At 49.7% G+C, this 26580-nt stretch overlaps 7 protein-coding genes across 7 annotated transcripts; 3 read left to right on the top strand and 4 right to left on the bottom strand.

Annotated features, from left to right (window-relative positions):
• Nucleotides 1–1353: 1353 nt before the first annotated feature.
• On the top strand, nt 1354–3010 carry FPRO_09228 (uncharacterized protein; the record flags this gene model as incomplete). The annotated part of the gene is made up of 3 exons (XM_031232599.1): nt 1354–1561; nt 1616–2691; nt 2744–3010. The coding sequence occupies 3 exons, from the start codon at nt 1354–1356 to the stop codon at nt 3008–3010; spliced, it is 1551 nt and encodes a 516-aa protein (XP_031082519.1).
• A 1605-nt stretch (nt 3011–4615) lies between these two features.
• On the top strand, nt 4616–6639 carry FPRO_09227 (putative phenylacetyl-CoA ligase; the record flags this gene model as incomplete). The annotated part of the gene is made up of 7 exons (XM_031232598.1): nt 4616–4655; nt 4705–4940; nt 4985–5350; nt 5402–5561; nt 5614–5874; nt 5922–6256; nt 6307–6639. The coding sequence occupies 7 exons, from the start codon at nt 4616–4618 to the stop codon at nt 6637–6639; spliced, it is 1731 nt and encodes a 576-aa protein (XP_031082518.1).
• Nucleotides 6640–7261: 622 nt separating this feature from the next.
• On the bottom strand, nt 7262–9113 carry FPRO_09226 (uncharacterized protein; the record flags this gene model as incomplete). Its single annotated transcript, XM_031232597.1, has 3 exons — nt 7262–8205; nt 8258–8871; nt 8923–9113. 3 exons carry the CDS (start codon nt 9111–9113, stop codon nt 7262–7264), a joined length of 1749 nt encoding a protein of 582 aa, XP_031082517.1.
• Nucleotides 9114–13148: 4035 nt separating this feature from the next.
• On the bottom strand, nt 13149–15725 carry FPRO_09225 (uncharacterized protein; the record flags this gene model as incomplete). The annotated part of the gene is made up of 1 exon (XM_031232596.1): nt 13149–15725. One exon carries the CDS (start codon nt 15723–15725, stop codon nt 13149–13151), a length of 2577 nt encoding a protein of 858 aa, XP_031082516.1.
• A 5822-nt stretch (nt 15726–21547) lies between these two features.
• Nucleotides 21548–22988, bottom strand: FPRO_09224 (uncharacterized protein; the record flags this gene model as incomplete). The annotated part of the gene is made up of 2 exons (XM_031232593.1): nt 21548–22323; nt 22379–22988. 2 exons carry the CDS (start codon nt 22986–22988, stop codon nt 21548–21550), a joined length of 1386 nt encoding a protein of 461 aa, XP_031082515.1.
• Nucleotides 22989–23482: 494 nt separating this feature from the next.
• FPRO_09223 (uncharacterized protein) lies at nt 23483–24034 on the top strand (the record flags this gene model as incomplete). The annotated part of the gene is made up of 1 exon (XM_031232592.1): nt 23483–24034. One exon carries the CDS (start codon nt 23483–23485, stop codon nt 24032–24034), a length of 552 nt encoding a protein of 183 aa, XP_031082514.1.
• A 460-nt stretch (nt 24035–24494) lies between these two features.
• Nucleotides 24495–26498, bottom strand: FPRO_09222 (uncharacterized protein; the record flags this gene model as incomplete). Its single annotated transcript, XM_031232591.1, has 2 exons — nt 24495–26377; nt 26456–26498. The coding sequence occupies 2 exons, from the start codon at nt 26496–26498 to the stop codon at nt 24495–24497; spliced, it is 1926 nt and encodes a 641-aa protein (XP_031082513.1).
• Nucleotides 26499–26580: the final 82 nt, after the last annotated feature.

Genomic DNA, 26580 nt, shown 5'->3' with positions numbered 1-26580 from the left:
AACGCGCTGCAACATCGAATTACAATGAGGCCGCCGATTGAGAATTGCAGCTGAGTCGCTTGCGTGTCATTAAGCGCGAACGTCGTTTTACATGGCTTGCTCATCACCAAAGCAATCTTAAAGTCATGGTGTCTTACCCTACACCGGCATCGTGAACAAGGATTCCGCGCCAGGGCTAAGAACCATCAGTGCAAATAAAGTGAAACAGAGACACGCCAGTGCATTCGGGTAAAACTCTGATTGTCGAGTGGCAGGCTAGGATATGCTTGAGAAATGAATGAGGTGGGAGATCACCGAGCGTCACCATAGATAAACTTCCGATCATCTAACTCTTGCAACCATAAGAATCGGCTTCCGTGAGCTTAATTTCCACAAGCAGCAGGGTCAAGCTTGATTGCATGTCCAATCGCTTCACTCGTTTGCATCCAACGTTTCACTTTTATGCGACTCACAATAAGCATGCAGCATGTAACATATCGTATTTCTCCCAAGCCTCCCTCTCTCATTCACCAAATGCCCGTTGCTGCCGCCGTTCTTTCAACTGTGGCACAAGGCGCAGAGCCATGGCGAAATCGCCACAGGCTGAGATCCCTAATCCCGATTGAGCTTCAAAGACATCATCCACTACAAAAGGCCGCGCAAGCCGCCTGCTCTTCTGATTTTTAAGCTGAAAGGCTAGCTAGCCCTCTTACTGCATCCTTCAACTGGCCAAGGCACTATAGTGATTGCCGTCTTTCTTGTGATCAGGAAGAAGGCGAGTCTCATTGGGAAATGACCGAAGATCTGCTTGGTTGGGGTTAGCCTGGTTGCTAGGTAGAGAGGCGGAGTCATGATAAATGAGCCAAGCTGAATGGATCACGCCTGTAACGTGAGACATGGGGGGGCTAGCGGGCCTTGAATTGGCACTCTGATTCAAACATAAAGAAGGGCATTGTTCGACAGAGACAAATAATAGCTGTCTTATTAGTTAGTGAAAGAGACTCACTACGTAGAAGACATGCTCTGAATAGAAACACGTTACACAACAGAGCCTTCTTATGCGCAAACCAACGCCCCAACGCCCAATTATGCAGGTCCAAAACCCCTACGTCAAGGACTTTTCAGCCGTACCGTATTACCCATCGTCTAAGCAAAGGCCAAGACCACCAGCCAAGCACATCCCGCTAATTCCGTCCCTTTAGATCCTAGCACATCCACCAACCAAGGCATAGCCCGGGGGTGAGGTAGGCAGGGAAAACGCCACTGGGGCCTTGGAGTTGTTAGTTTAAAGACGAGGCAGCCTCTCTTCTCTTCACCTGGGGACGTTGCCAGAAACCGTTGTAGCCTTTTGCAAACAACACCACAGAAGTCACCATGAGGTGGACCACGATAACTACAGCCGCGGCTCTGCTCGGCAGCGTTGACGCCGTTAACATCCCGAGATCGAAGGCCGGTAAAGGTTATCTGTCGATGCACGTTGGTACCGTGGAGCGAAACAAGGATAAGCAGCACGACAAGCGTCAAGACGGTGACGCTATCGCCGTCCGACTCGAGAACAAAGATTTCTTCTACGCGACAGACAGTATGTCACTATGTTCCTAATAACCAACCAACTACAGTTGTTAATACTCTATAGTTGAAATCGGTACTCCTCCTCAAAAAGTCACAGTCCTTCTCGATACCGGCTCCAACGAACTCTGGGTAAACCCCGACTGCGAAGAAGCTCAATCCGCTACTCAATACAACCAATGTCTTGACTTTGGACAATATGACCCTCGAAAGTCAAAGACACCACCCATCGGTCCTTTTGGTGGCGAGACGCTCAACTATGGCGACGCGTCCGACTCAACGACGCATACATCTGCGACGATTCGATACTATACAGATCTCATGACATTTGGAGACTCGAAGTTGAGAAACCAGACTTTCGGTGTCTTGGTTGAGAGCAATGGTATCTCACAGGGTATCCTAGGTCTTGCACCTGATCTGAGGGCTGGATTTGACGGCGATGAGCCTTATAGCTTATTGCTCACTTCTATGGCGGACCAGGGACTTATCAACAGTCGTGTGTTCGCGCTTGATCTGCGACACTCGGATGATACTGAGGGTGCTCTGATCTACGGCGGTATTGATCGCAGCAAGTATATTGGCAAGCTGGAGACCCGTCCTATCATTCGTGGTGAGGGTGGCGAGTACCGTCTCGCCGTTGAGTTAGATAGCCTCGGCGTCACCATTAGCGGTGATACAGAGGATATTCGTGTCTCCAGCTCTGACTCCAACGTGATGCTCGACTCTGGAACGACTCTCACCCGCATGCACATGTCGGTTGCGCGACCAATTCTGGAGGCTCTCGATGCTCAGAACGATGGTGAGGGTTTTTACATGACCGACTGTGAAAACCGCAACCTCGATGGCACGGTTGATTTCGGGTTCGGTGACAAGATCATCAAAGTTGCCTTCAGCGATTTTATTCTTGAGCTTGGACCTGGAACGTGCTACATTGGTCTTGTACCTACCAGCGACCAGCAGATTCTTGGTGACTCTGTTCTGCGAGCCGGATACTTTGTCTTCGACTGGGACAACAAGGAGGTCCATCTCGCTCAGGCTGCTGATTGTGGTGATGAGGACATTGTTGCTGTTGGATCTGGCTCTGACGCTGTGCCCAGTGAGACTGGCAAGTGCAAGAGTTCTGATATCACAGCTACTGGACGTGTAAGTCATGACACCTAGTACTCCTGCATGATTCAACTGACAACCTTGATAGGCGGCTACTGCTACTGGCACAGGCGGCTCGTTCCCTACCTCGGCGTACACCACCACTTACACCATCACCTCATGTCCCGACTTCGAACGCGACTGTGCCACAGGCGTCGTGACGACACAGACCTTCAGTGGTCGACCAACCGTCACAGTCACTGCCGGAGCCGGCAGTGGCGGTGATGACGATGACAATGCCGCATGGCAGCCTACACCCCTCAGCTGGGTGTTTGCTGTCATTGGCGGGTTTGCTCTCGGAGTCAACTTGCTATAGTGGGGGATATGGTTGTACATATTTTAATGACATCTCTTGGACATGACGATTATAATTGATAGACCGCATTTAGGGTATGCGTAGCATAAAGCATACGGCGGCGTTTGGTCTTTGCATTTTCTCACCTTGGACTCATGAATTGCGTGACTTGGAAATTGCCTCAGCTGTACTGGGCCTCATCGCGTGTATGCTGTGTTCAGTAGAAAGGGAGCACAGCATGCCATGGCTTCACGATCGGGAGATACTTTCGGAGAATTTCTTTCCTCGATGTAGACTTTTTGTGTACCCGTCGTGTTGGATCAACGTGCTTTGCTCGTGGTGCCGCAACAGCTGACAGCCACATCTTGCGCAACGCGGGAGGAAGACTTCGGATATCTCGGGAGACACTCTGTATCCATCAAGAAATGGTCGTGTCTGTGTAATCACAATCGCGGGAGTCTATTGAGTCTTTTTCTCGAGAAACGTCGGCGCTCTGCTGTAGAATGCAGAATCACGAAGGTCGATGAATGGCATCTCTCTTGAGGCTCTCACAAGGCTGTCGTGCATCGCCAGGGAGGTGCGAGATTTCTGAGTCAGAGAGTTACATCGTGACCCCATTTCGCAATTCTAATAGGTGATAGCTGTTGGCGGTGAGCAAAAGGCGACAAATTCAAATCTGATCGGATCAAAAGTTGAGAGAACTGTTGGTTCCAGTGGGTGAAGTCATCGTTATGGCGAGAAGTAACAGAACCAGGGCGCTGAAGTCAATTTCACCAACACACGAAAAGCACTATACGATAGTCTGTAATCAGTAGCCAGAATCAAGTGTGTAGTTGCTCCTGATGAGTAATTTCGGTATCTGGTAACATTCTCTCTGCCTTTTTAGGCAATCTGAGTTCATCCTGAGTGGTGGACGTCAGCGCGGGTAGAAACGTGCAACGGTAAGCTTACTTGAGCTTAAATTGACTTTCCAACGGAAAGTTAGCGATATAAGTTGCTCACATAGCACAATGCAACTTCTTTCCTCTACGTAGTACCGTGAATAGAGTCGTAATCTATGGTTATACATGAATTCTCATCGAGGGACAACGCTCCTTATCGAGACGGGAGATGTTGACATGGCGGAACTAGGGCGGAATTCAATGCAAGCCACATACCGAGGCATCAAAGATACGGTCCACTTCCTCTACCCCAATTCCTGCAACGATAGAAGACATACAGAAGCTACTAAGCTCAAAATACCAATACCAAGAAATACTGCCAACCTTAATTTTTTTAGTCACATGCACCTCAACTTCAGCTTTGACCCCAAAACATGATCTGCGTAACCCTATGGCAACGACCCTATTTCCTATACCTCGGCTGGCACCGAGGTCTTGATATCGCAGCCAATAGGGCCAAGATTGGTGTAATGCGGAGATAGTGGGAATCAAAGCACGCTAAATTGGGTCTTCCCCAGATTTGGAGGAGGCCCCGAAGCGACAAGGAGAAGAGAGAAGCAGGGAACCAACTACGTAGTACATATTCAGCTCCTCATCTTTGTCCCCCATTTCCTTTCCTCTATTCTCCTCATTCTCTCCTCTTCTCTACAACCTCTGAATACCCTCTCTCTAATCCTTATTCAAGATGGTCTTCTACCCTCCTCCCTCGGTTAGCCTGCCCTTCGGTAAACTCACCCTGTCGTTGGTTTCAGCCCCTCTGCTCACATTCCTTAGAACCTCCCGAGTCAATCACCATCCCGGACTTCATCTTCAGCGATAAGCACGCTCGCAAACCTATTGCTCAGTCCAGAAATCCCTTCACATGCGGTATCTCTGGTAAGACGTACACCACAGAAGAGGTCATCCAGCGTGAGAAGCTTCTCGCGCGTGCTCTTGCAAAACGCCTTGGCTATGATGTCCACGATGGAACAGAGTGGGATAGAGTTGTGGCACTATTCTCAGTCAACACTGTACGTTTGAGCTCAGTCACACAAAATTCCAACTAACGTATAAGATCGACTACATTACCATGACCCATGCTGTTCATCGTCTCAACGGAATCGTCACACCCGCCAGTGCCGCATATTCTGCCCCAGAACTTGAGCACCAGCTTCGCTCATCCGGCGCAAACGCCCTATTCACTTGTGTTCCTCTTCTCGAGACTGCTCTCACTGCCGCCAAGGCTGTCGGTATCCCTGAGGACCGTGTCTTTCTTCTACCCGTGCCCGGCTTCGAGTCCAAGTCACCTTTCAAGTCAATTGATGACTTGATTGCAGAAGGCAAGGATGCGCCTGAACTTCAGCCTCTGAACTGGATCAAAGGCCAAGGTTTGAGGCAAGTTGCGTATCTATGCTACTCCAGTGGAACATCAGGTCTTCCCGTAAGTCGCACTGGATATTGATGAGGTGAATGAATGGCTCACAAATCGTAGAAAGCGGTTGAGATCACTCACGTCAATGTGATCGCAAACGTTATGCAAATGACAGTCCAAAACGCAGAGGGCCGAAAAGCAGCGGGAGTCGACACTCAGGTTCAGCTTGGTCTCTTACCACTCAGTCATATTTACGGCCTCGTCCCAGTCGCTCATTGGGGTAATGTCATCTCACCCTCTTCCCACGTCTCACCGAACTAACTTGTATCAAGGCGTCTACAATGGCGATGAGACAGTCATTCTGCCCAAGTTCGAGCTCAAGATGTTCCTCGCTACTGTTCAGCGCTTCAAGATCGAACAAATGGCCCTCGTCCCTCCCATCATGGTCCAGATGCTAAGCCACAAGGCTGAGTGCCAAAAGTACGACCTCAGCTCTGTCCGCTTCATCTTCAGCGGTGCTGCTCCCCTTGGAAAGGAAACAATCTCTGGCTTGAATGAAATCTGGCCCAAGTGGAATATCTGCCAAGGCTACGGTATGTCACCTTCAATCACGCGTTGTGTCTCGTCACTAACTTTGTAGGTCTCACTGAAACATCACCCGTAGTCTCATCAACTACTGAACTCGATATCGATCCCGGCTCCTCTGGATCCCTTCTTCCTGGCATCAAGGCCAAGGTTATCGATGCTGAAGGCAAAGAGGTTACGGAATACAACACCCCCGGTGAACTCTACGTCCAAGGCCCCAGTGTTGTTCTGGGATATCTCAACAATGCAAAGGCCACAGCCGAGACCTTTGTTAACCACAGCGATGGACGCTGGATGCGAACAGGTGACGAGGTTATCGTTCGCAAGTCACCCAAGGGCATTGAACACCTTGTCATCGTGGACCGAATCAAGGAGCTTATTAAAGTCAAGGTAAATCTCACCACCTTAACACCCTTGCTCACTTACTTACATACTCTTAGGGCCACCAAGTCGCACCGGCTGAGCTCGAAGCTCATCTTCTCACCCATCCTCTCGTCGACGACTGTGCCGTTATTCAAGTCCCTGATGACCGAGCTGGCGAAGTCCCCAAGGCCTTCGTTGTCAAAGCACCCGAGGCCAAGGGCAAGTCCGACGAGGAGATCACAAAAAGCATCAACAAGCACGTCGAAGAGCACAAGGCGCGCCACAAGTGGCTCAAGGGCGGCATCGAGTTTATCGAGATCATTCCCAAGAGTCCTAGTGGCAAGATCCTTCGACGTCTATTGAGAGACAAGGAGAAGCAGGCCCGCAAGGAGAAGGGAGCTAAGCTGTAATGATATGGTGCATAGTGTAAGAAAGAGAAGGAAGTTCATGCCCTTCCTGCCAGGAAGTCGAGCGATTAATGACTGTTAGATAACTTAACAAACTTATCATATATCTTTGACCTTGCGGCAAGCCTATGCTACTGAATCCCGGCTTCATGGTTACAGCGCCATGCCAACCAACCGCAAGAAGAAAATCACGATGGTCAGCAGATTCAATCGAGAATACAGAACGAGTAAGATCGTTGCCAAATGGAATTAAACTCATAAATGAACGAGATGCTCTTCAATTGACGATTGCTCACTCAATGTGCTCTTGGGAACCATGAAACCTACTTAACGTGTTCTTATCCTGTACATCGGACTGACGCCATCGTCAAATAAAGAAACTTGCTGAAGAGACTATAGATCAGCATTAATGCAGTTTCGAGAATCGTTCGTGATATCACATTGATGCAAGGCTGAGCATTCATTAAAGCACTAGACGACTGCATTGTAGTGAGTGAAGTCTAGCTGAGATGTCTATAAAGCGAATGGAACTTTTGTATTATATCAATTCATTAATCTTTACCTGAAAACTCATAATCCCTACCCTTTTCATGAGGTGTTCTTCCTGAGTCTATTTCGAAGATTCTTAGAAGACCATGCCCTTGGCCTGCTTGCTTTGAGCATCCTTCTCCTTGATGTCGATGTTCTTCCACATGAAGAGGCAGACGACGCAGAGAGGGATGAACGCGCAGCCAGCGTAGATCATCTTTTGCTGCACATAGTCATAAGCAGCAATAATAGCGTCTCGCTCAGGGCTACCTGCAGGGTAAGACAGCTGAACGTTTATGTCGCCATAGATGGTAGCAGTCATGTTCTTGGCAGACTCGGGGAGCTGTTTGGCAAGCTCGGTGGGTAGCATGTTTGTCCAGATGCCGCCAGCAATGGCCACACCAATGGAGGAACCGATACCGCCGAACATACCCCAGATTGCCAGAGCGACGGCGACATCCTGATGCTTGACGGAGGACATGACTGCGATACGGGCAGTCAAGGACCAGATACCACTGTAGATACCGTTGAAAAGCTGGCACATGACGAGCCAGTTGACGGCAGTCTCAGGGTGACGGAAGTGGATGAGAAGGGCGGTACCGAGAACCAAGAAAGGCACACCGACGAAAGAAGGCCACTTGAAGCGTCCCAGGTATCGAATGGCGATACCAACGAAGGGTCCAACGAAAGCAGCCATCAGAGAGAACGAGTTGAGGATATATCCAGAAGTGGTGACACTCTCAAAGTGAACAACCTGCAAGTAAGAGCCGTAATAGGTATCCCAGCAGAAGATAGAGGCAAACATAATGCCATAGATGAGACATGCTCCCAAAATGGTGCGATCGGCAAGTAGGTGGAAGGGGAAGTAAGGCACAGGGGCGAAGAACTTCTCCCAGACGACGAAGCTGGCAATGAGAACAACACCAAGGACTGGCATGGCAATGATGTAACCTGTGGCCCATCCGTTGGGAGCAGTAGCAGCGATGCTGAAAGGGAGTAGGAGTAGAGCCCAGCCGGCACTGGTCAGGAAAAGGCCAATAACTAGAATAAGGTTAGATACTGTGCGCCCAAAGCGGACAAAGAGTAAACTCACCATCGAACTGCACAAAGTAATACTTGAAGGACTCCCAAATAGTGCGGTTGTGTACCTTCTCAGGGGCAAGGCCAAACTTCTTGGCCTTCATCTCATTCATGATGAAGATAACCATGACGGGAATGCAGAACGCCAACAGGATGATACAGAACGAACCAAAAGCCCATCGGAAGTTGACGTTCTTCAAAAAGAGCTCAGCAATCTTGGGACCGGCGAAAGTGGAGCTGATGGTAGGCGTGTAGTTGATACCCATGATGATCAATCGGTTGCGGAGAGTAGTGGTGTCAGCGACGACAACGTCAATGACATAGATGAGACCGAGATGGCCAACCCAGTAGAACGTATGCGCAGCAGCATACATCTCGACGCTGTTGCATGTGGCCTTCATGATCATACCGACAACAATCAGGAGAACCATGGCACCGAAGCCCCAGACTCGACCCCAGATGTCAATGATCTTGGCGAGGGTCAAGTTCCAGACGGCACCCAGAATCGAGGCTACGATACCAGTTGAGGCGAGAAGACCGTGTGAAGCGAAGGCTGAAGTGACGTATGGAATGAGGTTGCTCTGCACATTTTGGAGCAGACTATCGACGAAGGAGACGAGGAACAGACTAGAAGATACAGGATCAGTATAGTCATAGCAAGGTGAGCTAATCACTTACAAGACAAATGTGGCAATCAGCATCTTCTTGGTCCAGACGCTGGTGATGGCCTCGGCTTTCTTGACACCCTGTTGCTTGAACTCATCGTCGGAGAAGTCCTTGAGATCCTCATCGACCATGATGTTGTTGTTGGCGGGAGCCTTCTCAATGTCTGGGACAGACACTTCGTTGACGGGCTCAGGCCCGTTCATGGTGTGAGTCGCCATTGGAACGAAAGATGCCAGAATCGTTCCAAAGGGAGGAGGTGCTCAATTCGGCTCAATGGATCGAGGGAAGAAAGAAAGAAATAAGCTTGACGATTGCTCAATCTATGAGGGGACCACGAGGTCGCATTGAAGGGGGGAGAGCACCCATTAAGTACCTTGCCCTACCAGGCCAAGATCGTAGCTCATTGCAACTCTGGCTGCATTGGAAGCTCTCACTAGAGCGAGAATTGAGAACGGGATAGGCGATGATCATCCATGGCTAGATTTCATAGAGCGAATCCTTCGGAAGGCTAAAACGGTAACTGGTCTCCGATGGGTGAGCTTCCTAAGCCCACCTATAACTGGCTGCGGTAAGTCTGCCATGAGCCAGGTAAGGATTAAGCTCATTGCGACCCTGGACAATCAACGGCAGAAAGCCCGTATTCGAGACGAACCCTCTCGCTGCAGAGACGTCCCTGGTTCTGGGATGGCGAGAAAAAGACGCACTAACACCGATCATCCACGCTCTATTTGCTTGGCCCTACGAGTCTAACTCTTGGGAATAGCACCGCAGATGTGCCAAATGGAGACCTTGCAGTGTCGAGAGCATCATCCATTGGATGAAGCTTATTTCCAGAAGCTATCCGCCCATCGACCGGGGTGAGTTGGCCGAGAGTGGCGTCGCTCCAACTGCTTGGTACGGTATGGCGCCGTTTGGTGTTGACCCCCAAGAACACCAACGCAAGTTTTTCAGCGCTAGTCGCATATCTGATCATCTGATAATCTGATAAGCAGCATCAGCACTGAAGATCGCACCTCTTGGCCGCCCTTCACCCTCCAGCGTGCGGCGTAGCATTGGCACGTCAATTTCATCCGTCCTTCTCCGAGTATAAGTATGTGAAGGAAAGCTTATAGAAGCTTTTATCTCAGAAAAGGGCCAAAGTGTTCGGTTGGTCCAGGTTCCGTTGCATGTCGCTTGTCATATAAAACGACACAGATTAGATCGATCGTAAGGCCAACAACCAACAACCAACAGCGCGTTTATAGCGTCTAAAGAAACGAAGCACCACATAACAAGCCGTGGGGCCGTACAAGATTATTTCCCGGTAAGTGGGCGCCGGTCGATAGTGAGAAAAGCCAGACTCCGATTTGACCATGATGAGTTTTCGGGTCATTTCGAACCAGGAAGGGCAATAGAGGCGCTTTTTGGCGTAAATATGGTTGTGAGCCATAGTCTTGGCATCAGGCAATCGGAGAGAAGATGGGCAAGCCACTAACACGGGATTCCGAAGCATGATTTTTAGCCCTGGACTGGGTTTCTAGGCTCTGTGGAACTGTTGCTCTCTTCATTCTCCTTATCAATCTGAAGAAGATAAACAGCGACAGGCCAAAGCATGTCTGACTGATCTCAGATTCACTGATAGAGCTGTTGATAATCCGGTCAAAAGGAAGTCGATGGTCAAGTGGCTCAAAGATTGAGACTTGAGGCAAATTCATTTCCTTACTGGGGCCTTTGATGTCCGCTTCAACGTCTTGGCAAGCCTTTCGTCCAGTCTGGAAATAAGCCTTCCATCCAGAGCTTGTAATGTGGCTCACTAGAGGAGAAAAGAAAACTCGGGACCTTGATTCTAAGTGACAAAAAGACTTAGGTAAATTTGCATGAATTTAGGGCATCTTTACCAAGTTTAGGATATCTTTTGCCGAGTTTATTTTGACACCTTACCTCAAGGTCCCGTATTTTCTTGCTCCCCGAAGGCTCGGAACAAAAACGATTCTGGGTTGAATCCACTGTGGATGTCAAGCATCGAATTGACTGCTGCCTGGCCAAAATCTTCCTTTCTCTTGACCTGCTTTGTCGTACTCATGCGGGGGTCCGGTGATTGATAGGCCGATTCTGCAGGATCACATCCGATGAATGGTCTTTTGATGTTCCAGACATAATGAATGCACCCGGCCCTCTTTAGCATTGCAAAATCCGACCGTCCGGGTGACATTTTCCTTGTGGTGGGCCAGAGAAGTCCTTGTCATAGAGTTAGACACTCTTGGCGCCTGGGAGCAGTAAATAGTCTCCCAATAATATCGCAATATATCCGAACTATTGTAGTCTCTTCTGCTTACAGAAAAGAGCCTTGTCTTTCCTTGGACCAAGACATTGGTGTAAAGGGCCGAGATGCACGGCCGATCTGAAGTTTGACAAGGGAATAGAGTCCTTTGAACCTCCCGATTTGATCCGCCAAAGCGTTCCTCCGATGGCAGACCATGGAACTGCATTTTGGATAGAAACAATAACTCAGAGAGCATCACATCCCCATGATAGCGCTCTATGAGGTGAACTGATGTCCAGTTTCATCGATATCGAGGCTGGTTGTGTTGCATCGCCGATTTGGTGTTTGCCACCAACTGCAACTGCAACTGATTGATTTGATAAGATTAGATTATCTCGAAATGCTTAAATTGCCATCATGTCTTGGCATTGGACCCTGGTGGCGCCGCGAATCCTTCGACGTCGTTGATCCTGAATTTTTGTATGCACATGACCGGAGAAGCTACCGGTCAAATTGCGACATTTGGAATAGACATGAATCCCACGAACCTAAAGATTGAGAAGAGCGCGTGGCCACGCCAGGGTTGGTGAGAGACCTTGTGGTTAGTGTTATAAGTGAAAGACAAACTTGGGCAACTGTAGGAAGGCTTTGCAGTTTTACTTTGAACTCCGGAGGCTTTGATCAAACACTCTCGTATCCTGAAAGGAGGTGTCTGAGCTTTACTGCTATCGGAGATCAAGGCAAAGCTGACAACATCCGCACATAAGAAGCCAACTGTGCCGATATCGCAATTTGGTGTCATCGAGTTCGAGAAGCATCAGACTTTTAGCAAGGGTACTTAGGTCTTCGTGGGCTGGTTCCAATGTGCTAAGTTACTGCTTACACTCGACACTATACATTCCGTGTGGTCGTATATCGGCAAACCACCTGTAGTACTACTCGCTGTGTTTGGCCTCATCTGTCAAGTACATAGAGTATGCACGGCGGGATATGGGTGTTTTCGTGCCATGATTGTGACTCATTTTCCACGCAAGCTTGCGATCGATCAATCGTAAAGTCTTTCTTTGAGCGAAAACGTTCGAGAGAATCCAAATACGGAACATTTCGAAATGCTACCGAGTCGAGTGTCTTGATTTCCACTGTCTAGGCGATCGATGGCTTGTTGAGGGTGGCAAGTTGATCGTTGTCAAGCCTGTAGAGGGAAAGAGTGCAGCTCTTTCCCAGCAACCACAAGACATATAATATACAAATGGGGCGGGATGTAGGTAGAAGTTCTATATCGTAGTGTCATCAAGTTGCCACTATTAACAGCGTGCCCAGAAGAATGTGATTGAGAACGTGGTGTTCCCAAGTCTATCTGTCTAGGTGCTAGGTGCTAGGTGCTAGGTAGACGAGACCTAATCATGACGATTCCCAAAAATATATAGAAGCAGGAAAAGACAGTCCTTGCGTTTCTCTTCAGAAATGAAACTGTGCTAACTGCCAGTCCATAGAAGTGTATTCACTTAGGGCCTGTGCCAATCAACAACTTACATCAGTCACCGAATGTACAAGAGGCCACAGCTTCACAAGAGACAAACGACTACTTCACACGGAAAACAGACATAGGCGAGCATTGGGGATTAATTCAAAAAAAATAAGTCAATATTAACATTAAACAACCAGCCAGCGGGTATATATGCTTCTGTGCATCTCGGCTCAACTGGTAACTTCCCTTGCTCTTTTTCTTTTCTACTTCATTTTTTTCTTCGACCTCCCAAGACTTGATGTCACATGAGGATCCGGTCAGTACCAAGTTTCCACACTAATGCATAGTTCGTAAGGATCGTAAGAATGATACATGTTTGTTGAGCGCGCTGTCTAACTTCCCTGGAAGCTCAAGCGGTCTCGGGGTGCGGGCGTACATAGCATACATACAGGTCCCGCCTCAGGTACCAAGACCTAATCTATAAACAACAAGGAAAACAGAGATGATGTGCGAAGCGCATCATGACCCTTACAGGGCAATGGCAACAGCCAGGATGGCGGCGGCGATGCCCATGCCGTTGCGAGCGGCACCAGCAGTCACGGGAACGCCAGTAGCGGTAGGAGCGGGGAGACCACCGGTGCCGACAGCGGGCTTGCCAGTGATGAGAGTCTCACCAGCGCCGGGAGCCTCGTAGCCGGGAGCAGGGGCCTCAGTACCGGCAGCGGGAGCGGTAGCAGGGGCAGTCTGAGCAGGGATGGGACCGTTACCAGCAGGGCCGGAGGTGAAGCCAACCTCAGGGACAACGATCTCAGTCTCAATGGTCTTGACAGTGGAGGAACCCTCAACAGGGGTACCGCTGGCGACAACGGGCTCAGTGATGGTGGTAGCAACAACGACGGTGGTGTAGTGAGCAGAGGTGATGATGGTAGTGCCAGTGACAGTGATGTGCTCAGTGACGGAGTCGGCACCGGTGGCAATGACAGGGTTCTTCTCGGCGTAAGGAGCGCAGATACCCTGGAAGAAGGAGACGGCCTGGGCAACAGTGTCGTCGTTCTCAGCGTGGGCGTAGAGGCACTCGAAGACGTTGGCAACGAAGTCCTTGGAGGGGCAGTAGCAGGCAGCATCGGTGTTGTCCTTGCAGTCGGCGACATAGTCAAGGAAAGTGTTCAAGCAGCTGGGGACGACATCGGGAACGTCATAACCATCCTCGGGAGCCTTAGGGGTCTCGGGCTTCTCATCGGAGCCAGTCTTCTCGGGCTTGGGAGCCTTGTGAGTAATGGTCTCGGTGACGGGGCAGATGGTAGTGGAAACGGCAACAGTCTCGGTGACAACAGCAGGAGTACCGGCAGTGACAGGGCAGTTGGTGACCTCAGGACCACAAGAGGTGATGGTCTTGACCTCAGTAGAGTAAATGGTAGAGGTGCTGTCGTAGCTGGTGACAATGGTGGTGTGCTCCTCGGGGACATCAGTGGTAGCGTTGGGGGAAGAACCCTCGGTGGTCTTGGCAGGCTTGTCACCAGTGGGCTTCTCACCAGCAGGCTGAGTGTAACCAGGCTTGTCACCACCCTCAGTAGGCTTGGTCTGGCCAGGCTTGTCGCCAGTAAGAGTCTCAGTCACAGGGCAGATAGTGGTGGAGATGGCGACAGTCTCAGTGACGATAACGGGGGTACCAGCAGTGGCGGGGCAGTTGGTAACCTCAGGGCCGCAAGAGGTAATGGTCTTGACCTCAGTGGTGTAGACGGTGGAGGTGCTGTCATAGACGGTGGTGATAACGGAGGTGTTCTCACCAGCAGGGACGGTCTTGGTCTCCTCACCAGCGGGCACAGTCTTGGTGTTCTCGCCAGCAGGGACAGTCTCGGTGTTCTCGCCAGAAGGAGCGGAGGTAGTCTCAGAGCCTGAAGATCCGGAAGTGGTCTTGCCGCCAGCAGGAACAGTCTTGGTCTCCTCGCCAGCAGGGACAGTCTCAGTGTTCTCACCAGCGGGAACGGTCTCAGTGTTCTCGCCAGCAGGGACAGTCTCGGTGGTCTCGCCAGAAGGAGCAGAGGTGGTCTCGGAACCAGATGAGCCAGAGGTGGTCTGCTCACCGGCAGGAACAGTCTTGGTCTCCTCACCAGCAGGGAAGGTCTTGGTGTTCTCGCCGTAGGGAACAGTCTCCGTGTTCTCACCAACGGGAGCGGAGGTGGTCTCAGCAGGAGAAGAACCAGAAGTGGTTTGCTCGCCGGCGGGGACGGTCTCAGTGTTTTCACCAGAAGGAACGGTCTTGGTGTTCTCACCGGCAGGCACAGTCTCGGTGTTCTCGCCTACAGGGGCGGAGGTAGTCTCAGCAGGAGAAGATCCGGAGGTGGTCTGCTCGCCGGCGGGAACAGTCTCAGTGTTCTCACCGTAGGGGACAGTCTCGGTGTTGCCACCAGCGGGAGCAGTAGTAGTCTCCTCACCAGCAGGGACAGTCTTGGTGTTGTCACCATAGGGGATGGTCTTGGTGTTCTCGCCAGAGGGGACGGTGTAGGTGTTGCTGGGAGGCTGAGGCTTGTCACAGTCGAAGTCGATTTGGGGAACCTCAACACGGCACTTGTCCTTGGGCTTGTTGGGCTGCTTGGGGTAGACGAAGCGGACGTTCTTGGCACCACCACACTGGCTGTTGTAAACATCGGTACCGTCCTTAGAGCAGTCGGCCTGGTGCTTGCAAGTAGAGCCGTCAGGCATGTCATAGTGGAACTCGAGACGGCAGTCAAACTCGGGTCGGACGTGGAACTTCTTCAGAGAGAAAGACTTCTCCTTGCTGCCAGCGCCACATCCGAAAGAGGGAGCAGCCTCCTTGACAGGGCCACACTCAGCAGAGATAGACTTGCCAAAGTGTCGGCCAGTGAGATCGCGCTTCGACTTATCGGTTCCACAGGTCCAGCCCTTGAAATCAAAATCGTTGTACTTCTCGAACTGACCGACCTGGAGATCATCCCAGTACCAGCCTTTCTTCTGGTTCTCCTGACACTTGTTGTCGATGGCTTGGGGAGGAGTGTACTTAGGAGCCTCCTTCCACTTACCCCAGTGAGCGGAGACCTCGCCAAGGCTGGCAGTGAGAGCCAGAAGGGCAAAGTTGGCCTTCATGGTAAAAGAATTGTCGGGGGGTGGTAATAACTAGTTGTGTGTGTGTAGCGAGTGTGTTATATGCAGAACAGAATATTAAGAAATGGAGTCAAAGGAAACGAATGACTTTGACACCAGAACAAAAAAGAGAAACTTTGATGTAAAGAAAAGAGGAAAAGAAAAAGGTGAGTGATAATCCAAAAGAAAAAGTCGAAAGAGGTGGGAATGAGAAGCATCTATATACCCACGAGTCTCTATATCTATCATAAGACCCGAAGGAGTGATGACCTGCGGAGGCAAAGAGCAAACAGCCCGGCATCTGGTACCAAACATGGGTTGTCCCCTCTATGGCCCATGCCTGGTGGAGATACCGCCGGCGATGGGAACCCCTGATACTCCTCTAAGTCAGGTTGAGCATCGACGGTCGGCTGGATGTTCGAAAAGGTCTCTCCAAGAACTCAGGTCCGTCCGGTGAGGTTTGACACAACGGTTTGTGGTCCAGGGCGCCTCAGGGACAATGACAAGGATGGGTATCCGTGACATGGGATCCACGTCGTTAGAAGTTTCTCCATTGACAGGGGTCTTTAACAGCGGCTCGGTGCCAGCCCAATGATCTGTGGCAGCATTATTCAGGGTGTGTATCTTTTTCAGGTCTTGGCTGTGGATGGACTGATGAGCGAGCGAGTTCGCACCATGCGAAGCGCAATGCCCAACGGTAGCCAATGTGATGCCTGTACCTGGCCATGGATGAGAAGTAACCTTGTCTTTACTCGCCTTGCCGAAGTGCCATTCTTAGAAAGGTTAACATAACTTTTTGTTTATGCTTGACAGGGCTTGCTTCAGCTGGCCCATCTCCCGCTACTGGGCTGCGCTTCAAGACGCCGCACTGCATATCCCGATCTTCAGGCGCTTGCCATGAGAAAACAGTGCAGTATGTGAACCAATACAAATCGAAAGGCGGTTATGCATATTCTGATTAAAGCTCCGAGGCGCTACTGCATGTACTGATGGCCACTAGCAGAGCGCCTCTCAGTTGGCCAAAAGCGAAACAGAGCTTCTACAGCCAGTTACCGAGGTGGGTGTTTAGAGCACTTTGCGGGGCATCGACAGCGGGAAGATTCACACCCCGCTGTGAGGCTTGCACTTGGACGCTGAGATAGCGGTTAAACTAAGACAATGAGGAGCAGAGACAATTCAGGTGGTGGATGCGGACTCAGGCAGTCAGGTTACAGCCATTGGTATTCCCCACTGAAAGCACAGTATCGTTGACGCATAATACAAGCCATAATTTACAGCGCCAAAAGGGGTTCGCTCTCTTTTCCTGCCTGAGATGTTTCTTTCCTTTTCCCCAGGACAAATTGCTCCTTCCGCGTCTGCCGTCCTTTTCTTGGGTATCATCCATCTCTACGAATGGGCAAGTGCAACTGATGAATGAAACGCTGCGCCACCATATTATAACATGTTAAGAATCAGGGGCATCGATGGCCCGGACCCGTTAACGTCCCGCACAGGCTTCTGCAGGTACAGGCACCATATCCGCCAATCGCGCAGCAGCGCTTGCTTGGATGCCCTGGCGGTTGCCAATTGGCCGTTTTGGCATTTTTGGGCGAGCCACTAAAGATGCTGGATCAAGGTAGGTACCTTGTGGAAGGCAAGTACTTGCTTTTGTTCTTGTTCGGATTTCTACCTTAATGGGAGCATCGTGGTCCGGCGCTGCTTCCCCAGACCGCCACCGCAAGCCACTGACGGTTGGTCGTGACAGATGGAAGGTGCCAAGGCATCGTCGCTTGCGGTCAAGCCGTTACCGACCTCGCTACTGGGAAAATAACATGCTCGTCCTTTAAGGTAATCTAGATGGGCCACTTCTTAACAGCAGCAAAGCGATGCTGGTAATTACTATGCCTCACGATTCCATTATCAAGAATGGGGAATGTTTCTCGACTCATCCTAAAAATAACATTGCCATGTGGTTAACCCTCGCACTTGTTCCTCTCCATGGATCTACAGCAGGCCTCCGAAGAAACCACGATTGAGTAAACCCTACACCTTGAGCATGTCAATAATTATGGTTCAACCACGGGTTGCTACGTCAAAAGAGATTACAAAACCAAGGGACTTGGTCTATTTCCCCTTTTGAAGCACCTCGCCAATTGATAGGAGAACGGAGATATTGTAGAGCCAGTCCACAAATCCACCGTTTCCACCGGACTTGACGGGGATGTGAATCACAGAAGCAGGCCAACTATGATGGACAGGGTTCGTGGAATAAGTGATCATGGATCTGGCTAAGACGGCCAAACGCTGGCTTGGCGTGACTGGTGGCCTGACTGATTGATTCAGTTGCCTTGCTTGTACATCATCTCTGGGCCTCATTTGCTGTGATAGGTCTGAACAAGATGAAAGCTCCCAATTCGCAGCATTTACTGTTCTGATCGGATCACACTGGTCATGATGAAGGCCAGACTATCCCTAAGCCTGGTACTTTATTACTCGGTGCTTGTTGATGGACTACGAAACATGGCGCTTGCATATCACTCGAAAGGTATGCATAAGAATCACAATAGCGTAAGAAAATTTGTCATGGGCAGCATTGGATCTCTGCGATCCCTTTCATCATGCCGAAGCTGGCCAGAATTACCAACGCCGAATGGTCTCGTGGCTATCCAGCTTCCGTCTCTATCTTTAGGACGGGTGTTCATTTTTAGCACCGAGCGCCACCACCCGTCCAGTAGCATGGCGAGACAGACCCTGGGCGCGCGTGTTTGACGCCAAGGAGTCTCAGGAACAGGCCGCCCTAGTCTGTTTCAACATCAGGGCAGCCAATCATCAATTACTGAGCTACAGATCTGAGACGACGCCGATGTCTTCCAGCCCTATTACCATTTGAGGTTTTTTTTCTCTTCACAACCTTAACAGACTAGGGGAGGAAAGAAACCTCAGGACCTTGATCCTAAGCGACAGAAATACTTAGGTAAACTTAGCCTACGTTTAGGGGGCACTTTGCTAAGTTTATTTTGACCTCCTATATTAAGGTCCGGTGTTTTCTTGCTCCCTGAGGGAAGATCCTTCTCTGGACCTGGAAGCATCCTAAAAGAGAGGTTGCAAGGGAAGAGCGTCTAACCAGGACTCTCGGGTGAAAATATTGCGAGCCTACCCGTCCGGTGTTTCCCAAGTCCGGAACGATCGGCAAATGCTTGTTTGTTTTGACAATCATGAAGTCCCGGGTAGGTTTTGGCGATACAGGAAAGGAATCGCCGGCAACTGAAATCGAAGCCAAACAACATCCAAACACGATGCGATTCATTATGGAATAATTGATAATATCAAGGTCTCATCGGGATGTCTTCAACAGCCAACTGAATCTTATACTAGTTCCGTTGCAATATTCTGTCCCAGATAGAGTTTTAACGATCGTAATTGCTGTTTGCTCTTACAGTCTCAAGGTTTGAGTTACCAACCTTGAAACTATGCTTACTTGGCTAACACCAAATCGGGAAGTGCACGGATTGTTTCATTCAAAAGACTGAATGACGAAAAGGGCAGCTTGAACAACCAGTCGCAACATATGGTAGCCCTGTCCTTCACCTGAATCCCCAGTCTGTATCCAACCTTAGTCTATAACGACAAATTTGGTCTCTCTGGACCACACAGATTGATGGCTTCCTATGCCGTCAAAATTGCGAAACAGTCATGGCTTGTGAGCAATCTTTTGTCGATTCAGACTTGTTCCAATGACTAGCAGCAATCGCTTACAGGATCTCGACCGCGCATTTGAGATCAACGGCACTATTGATGAAAGCTCCCGGTGGCTTGCTCACGTCATGGATCAATTAGCCTCCGTGCGAATCCAACGCCTAACTTGACTTAGTCTTTAGCTAAAATGTTTCTCCGTGGTGGTATTCCCGCCAAAAAACAACAGCAACAGAAACGACGTCCCATGTTCACAAAGGCGAAATACGATATTCCCAAAAATGGCCAAGGCGATAAGGAGCTTAAGATCTTTATGAGGCCGCTGTGCTGGTACTCCTGACAAAATTGAGAAGGCGATATCGGTAATCTTGACGATGTATCATCGCCGTGTCGTTTCGTTTTCAACCCGGGGCTGTCATTTTGTCGATAGCCTGTCTAGCCTGTCTAGCCTGTTCTGTATGCCACGTTCAGTCGCCTAAAGCCCAGGCTCGCGGATTAAGGTCGAACCATCATAGAATGTAACGATGCCCTGAAGACCCCTGGAGCCAGAACGATGCAGCGTTACAACGCGTGTTCTTGGGCCGGACAGGGGAGATCCCGGCCGACACTAGTTCGATTGTCCTGCCAGGTTCGACTTAGCGTTTTCTCTTCTTGTCGTTCCGTGTTTCGAGTTACGGCCGTGGTGGCTTTGGATGAAACTTGCGATCTGCCAGGCACTACGGAGTACACAAGCGGTAGTTGTATTTTGCTTTTGAACGTTGAGGTGACATGGTTCTTTGCTTTTTTAGTAACGTCAAATAACTGTCACTAATAGCCAGAAACGACATTGAGAGCGGATTGGGTGTGGTTACGCGGTCGTATGTTTTTACGATAATGTGTTGCTGTTGTCTCCCGTAGTAAATGAGATGAAATTATGCTCCGGCTAGTTCTGCTGCAACATGCTGATCGTCAGTCACCTCATCCTCGATCGATGGGACCATGAATTTATTGTTCAGGGCGATTACCTTGCACCAAATGACTCCACTGATCATCATATCCAAGCGTTATTCTTTATCCTCCGGGCGTTTCATGGACTGTCTTCAGCTTACACGGATCAGAGCTGACTCGCCTTACAGCAGCTCGGTTCAGCCAAGAGAAAAAGACCACCCATCACATTAGTATCGAGCAGAGTCCTGGCCTAGCTGGCATGTGTGTTTGCTGTTACATTTCAGTTGGTACACTTGTCAGTTTCCTTGCAAGCACTTGCATGGGTATGGCGGTAGCTTTACAACCTCTCAGGGGAACCAAAGGTTTCTATGACAATTCACATCCGCCAACCCTGATTGAGCTCACAAGACCCAACAGCGGTTCAGGCTTGCGAGCGTACCTGCATTATCTTCCGAGTTCCGTCCATTTGGGGATCGGGCTGATGCCGCATCGGGTCGTGCAAACCTGAACTTGACCGATTCCGTTTCCACTTCGGGGAGCTAGGAGGTGGCTGTGAAGTTTGGAAGTTTCCATTTCCCTGTGTTTCTTCCGAGCTGAGTGGTGGAATTCTTATCGGGACCATTCAACCTGGTCGTTCTTCCGGTCAACAACGGGGTTAAGCAATCACAGGCCGGAAGTCTTACCGTGAACTGAGAGGTTCCGACTGAGTCCGCGTATTGCTAGGTCACTAGACAATTGTGATAAGTAAAGTGACCAAAATCTGACGAGAGGGAAAGCAAAGCTTTGCAAAAGCAAACAGAGCCTTCCATGTGATAACCAGTGACTATTCTAAGAATTGACGGGGGCCAGTTTCACCATAAGAGCCACTTGAGCACAAAATCCCATATTATAGACTTTCTCAGTGAGTCGAGCATTTAGAGTGCGCATTGGCCATTTTATATTCGAAACGGCGATGTTAAAGCTGAAAAAGTCAAACACTGGCTTGTCAGCTTGGAAGGGATGCAGGAAGAACTTTTACTTGACCTTGCACTTGCCTCGAAGAGGTATCTGGCAAGAGAACGTGCAAGATACTGGATGCTAACGCTCTAATTAATCTGATTCAACTTTCCTGATTTCTCCATACGGCGTCTAATAAATTACAGTTACCCTGGCCTGGATACACTGATGCCAGTATCGGAACTGTCAAACTCATTTTCGAATAATGAGTCCATCTTATCAGATCCCTTTTAGTCCAAGAGTTTACGCTCCCAAGCTTTCTCCACAAGAGGTAGAGCCCACTTACTCATCCACTCTGATCGCAGAACCTGATCAGCTGTCAGACGCTCTTCTGGCCTGAAGCGCAGCATTCCTTTGATCATATCTAAAAAGGCGTGACTCTCATCATTATCCATCTGTTCAGTGCCCTCTTCCATTCTCGGGTCCTGGATATTCATGTGAAAGCGTCTCTCAAGCGACCAATGTTCCCGTTGCCCTTTTGGCTGTCCATTTTCCTCAAACTCATTCAACTTTGCCTCCCACTTCTCCCACCATTCTCGAGGTAGCGAGCCAAGTGCGTCGACCTGGTCAGCAATTACCTCGTCCCAATTGAATAAGAAGCTGCTCATAAATGGCCCATCACTCATGACCTCCCAGACCATAAGCCCCAGACTCCATATGTCAGAGGAGAACGTAAGAGGCTTTGTGGGATCAAACTTAGCTTCTGGTGGCCGGTTTTGTAAATGGGTGTAAGACACCAATCTGGTTTCCTGCGAAGGGTTGAAGGCTGTTCCAAAGTCGGCGAGCCATAGTTTAGCTTCGGGCAGTAGGACTTCGTCGCTCTGTTTACCGAGCCAATTTGGCCTGTAGACGTTCTTTGGCACGGATGTTGAGGTAACAGGCTGACCGTCGGTTCTAGCCACAGGGTAAGGCTCTGGCTCATAGTACTTCTCATAAACTTGTTGGATGGAGAGCTGATCGATCTCGGAGCCAGGCAATTGGAGCAACACATTTCTGAGATGAATGTCTAGAGCGTATCAGAAATCGTCTGAGTGACCCTAACAAGTGGGTTTGGTACTAACCACCGTGAACAAAGCCGGCCCCGTGGACGTATGCCGTTGCCATGATGAGCTGCGCAGACAGTGCCCTGACTACCTCAAGTCGGAATGAATTGTATCTCGAAGTTTTGATGGATTCGGCAACGCTACATCTGGCGGGTGCAGTGACAATGCAAGGGTGTGTGCCGTTAGGTCCACGAAGTGTGAAATGATCAAGTACTTGAATGATGAGGTGACCAGAGAAGCCGTTGGTCGGATTGCCAGCCAATTTAAGGAGAATCTCTCTCTCTTTCGAAACTTGGTCAGCCGTGCCGACTTTGACGGCGACGTACTTATTGAGCTTCTGGTCGCGTGCAAGCCATATGGTGGAATAGCCACCTTGACCCAGCTTATCAACTATGTGATATCGCTGGTTGAGTTTGTCGTTGACATTGATGGGATGATACCCTCCCGGGCAGTATCTGTCGACGTATTCGACATTTCTGTAACGCTGATAGGTTGGTGATTCTGCAGGCTGCGTGGATTTTGCTCTTCGACCAGCAACGCGATATTGGTAGCAACATCGCCTCAAAGATGTGCAGAAAGAGTCTCTGGTGGAGCTACAACACAAAATTCGATGAAATAGCGGCAGCATTTCGTATCCGCGGAATTCTAAGCGAATTTTGGGCTGGGTATAGGACGTTGTCAGTTGGACGATGTTAGGACAGAGGTCAATCTGCTAACCTAGAGTGAGCACTTGGGTGCCCAGAATGATTGTTCAACACAGGCAAGCCCCAATGCTTTTGAGTTTGAAACACTATCTGAACAGACACCATCAGATTGTGGCTCTTTCTTAAAGAACCAATAACTGCAAGACTGTACGGGTTAGCTTCAGGCATTTAGACAGTTTTGCAGCTAAAGTCAGTCTTGTTAGGATAGTATATGTTCGTACCCGTCACCTAGCATTGTGTATATGCTGCGCTGCGAACACGCTGATCGTCACTCGGGACAAAGACCCAACTTATGAACAAATAAGAATGAAGATGCATAAAAAGCCTGGATCCTCCTCCTTGGCCAGAAATTGTGTGACATTGAGAGTTGCTCTCCAGCGACGACACAAGAAAACTAACCCACATAACAATCCTCAGTATGGCACCCATTAGGACATGTAAACAGGTCCGTTTCAGGGATCAATATGAACGACCCAAGAACAAAGCCTCTCTTACTGAGATGGGAAAACCAGATGGCATCACCATTCTCACGAAAAAGGATGAAGTATGCTGTTTCATCACAGGCACTCTCTCTCGCTTTCTCAAACCACTTGAGATCCCCCCCAACACCCATCTCATTGAACATCGTCCTTGGAGTGCAGGAGGAATCTACACTATCCGCTCTATCGAGCCTATTCTGCCCAATACAAGGTATGATATCGCCGTGCGTGTCATTATACACCATGAAATGGGGTGGGTGCAGGTAATCTTCTCCATGGCGAGAGGTTTGTTTGATAGAGTCTCACTTCCGCCCGCGCAATGGATTGAAGTGCCGAACAAGGAACTTTCCTTGAACAATGGTATGAAGGTGTGTGTTCAGATTGAAGACTCTATTCATGGACAGTTGTTGGCATCTTACCTCAAGAAGCTGGGCATGCTTGAGTTGCAAGCGAATGGAACAACCGAGATGGAAATGGAAAGTTCGCAATGATATACTGGGAACGATCATAGAGAAAGGCTTGATAAGGATTTATATATATATGTTGGCTGAAAAAGTTGCGACACCCGTACATAATGTAAGGTTTTTTGGACTTGGGAGTTACCGCGTTGCTGGTGGAATTAAACTAGAATGCAGTCATGTATAGAGAAGGGATCTCAGCAGGTAACATCAATCAAATTCTTCATTTCCACAAGCTTCATTTCATTTGTGTTAGTATCATGACCATGTGCTTCTTCATTAGTTAGCCCAAAATAACAAAGTTGAATATAAGAACACTCCATGGTAACTATAGTCTTCTTCGACTGTGCTGGGTAACTGAGCTCACGAAAGGCGAAAACTCCTAACACTAACGAACTTTTGGCATACATCGACACCAATAGAACCAGGATGCAGTGTGCAGTGTGCAGTGGCATTAGTCTATTCCGAGTATTGATCTATTTAGTACTCAAGCTTATCCGCCTCCTTGCATCCTCCGTAATCTCTCCTCCGCAGCTCGTGCTCTCCGCTCACGCTCCAACCTCATCCTCATCTCGGGCGTTAAACCTCTTTCTTCAGCCTCTCTCCTCTCCTGTGGTGTCTTCTTGAGCCCCGCCGCCAAAGCATTTCCCTTCTGTTTTCGTCCTTCTGAAACCTTTGGACCTTCAACCTGTAATCGCTCCTCTTCAGCGCGCCGACGCTCAGCCTCCTTGTCACTAGCTTCTTTCTTCTCTCTCTCGTCACGCTTATCGGCTTCAGCCTTGGTCATGGCTGGCGGTACCTTTGCATCATCCCAGGACCACTTAGACTCTCCGAGCTCTGAGCGAGCGACCCGGAACGCATCCCGCGTTGAGCGTTCGCCAGCGAGTTCGAAGGGCGTCTTGCCATCATTGTTCTTTATTGTAGGATCTGCTCCACCACGAACGAGAAGTCCAAGTACTAATGGTGCAGCGTTTTGAGCAGCCGCGAGATGGAGTGGTCGTGGTGCGTGGTGGTTTTGCTCCACAGGCTGGAATTCGAAATCGGCTGATATGTTGTTGTTCTTGAGGTATGAGAGTAGCGCAGGGACTTTCGACCTTCGCACAAACGCTTGAAGTTGAGATGTGTGGAGTAAAGCAGTCTCTTCCTCTTCTGTCAACTTCGGTTTTGAGGGCTTTGTGCTCGTCTTTGTCGGAGTCGCTGACCCCGAGTCTTTCTTCTGTTCCTGCACAGGCTCGATCTCACGGACTTTTAGTCGCGTCAATTCGATGAAGGATCGCATAAGTTCATTCTGCGTCGCTCGCCGCGTGCTGAAGGGAAAGCCGCGCAGCCGAGTGTCATTGTGCTTCAACACCTGTCCCTCATAGGGGCCGAAGAGTGTTCTTCGATTTGTCATACCTGTTGCTCGGACGAACAACAGCTCTGAGGTGTCGATAAGAACTTTCCAGTCTTGGAGCAGGGTTCTCACATCCTCTACCAAAGCCTGTTCGTTGTATCGTCGCAAACTCGAACCAGCCGAATGCGCAGCACCCTTCGCATTATCGTTGGCCGATTGAGAACCACCTTGCTTTCGTCGGGTTGTGTATCGATGGAAGGTCTTGTGAGCAAGAACCGTCGCTTCTCGATTCATAGTTGTGCCGTTCTTGTTGGGTCGTGGGGCGAGAGATACAACCATGGCCGCAAAGTGGCCACCTCCAATCATGCAGAGAAAGATATGAGGACCTTTGTACGCGACCTCCGGTAAGGCGCCCTCCTTAGGAATCTTGGGCATGGGTATAGGCTCGACCTGCTTCTTCTTCAACACCTCCACCAGGTCCTGATTTCTTTGTTCTTCGCCCGTCAAGATTGCGCGGTACATGCCAAAGTAGGTCTTCTCTGGAAGCAGGGGAGAGCTAAACCATACCAGTGGTGGTTTACCGCGACCTGGCTTTCCTGCCGTTTCGTCCTCATCATCTACCGTTGAATCGTTTGCTTTATCAGCCAATCTCGCCTGCTTCTTCAACAGCGCAGTCAGTGTTGAATCTTGTCGGCCATCTTCCTCCTCTTCCTCCGACTCGTCTGAGTCAGAACCCGATAATGATTCGTCTAGGTTGCCAACGAGCTTCTCGAATTCGGTCTCTGACACGGGCTTTTGACCTCGCAGTTTTTGCTTGAGATTGTAGTGGTGAAAGTCAGACTTGAGATGCCCCCGCTGGTCGATCACTGTTGTGAATGTGAGGCCACACAAAGAGCACGCTTGTGTCCCGACGAGATTCGTATCTGACGACGGCACGCTCTCAGATGCTTTCGTGGATTCGGCGGCAGCGATGGCTTCGGCTTCGGCGTCTGTATCAGATTTGAGCACCAAAGTGTCCAAAACTTCGGCAGGCAGATCATAGACTGGTTAACTCGTCAGTACTTTGCGACATCAAGACACGCTGGTCGATGGCGGGGGAGGGGTATGAGATGGATACATACGATACAAGGGCCGCCGAAGAAGATCCTCGTTCGTCTTAGCCATGACGACTGACGTATGTGGTTTCGTGCGTATAGAGAGCCTAGCGGGAGAATTGGAGTTGTACTAAACTGACGACTCTGTCGCG

This window comes from Fusarium proliferatum (genome assembly GCF_900067095.1).
Source record: "Fusarium proliferatum ET1 genome assembly, contig: FPRO_scaffold006, whole genome shotgun sequence".
Lineage (NCBI taxonomy): Eukaryota > Fungi > Ascomycota > Sordariomycetes > Hypocreales > Nectriaceae > Fusarium > Fusarium proliferatum.
Note: the sequence above shows the minus strand (reverse complement) of the source record. Positions and strands in the feature narration are given on the sequence as shown.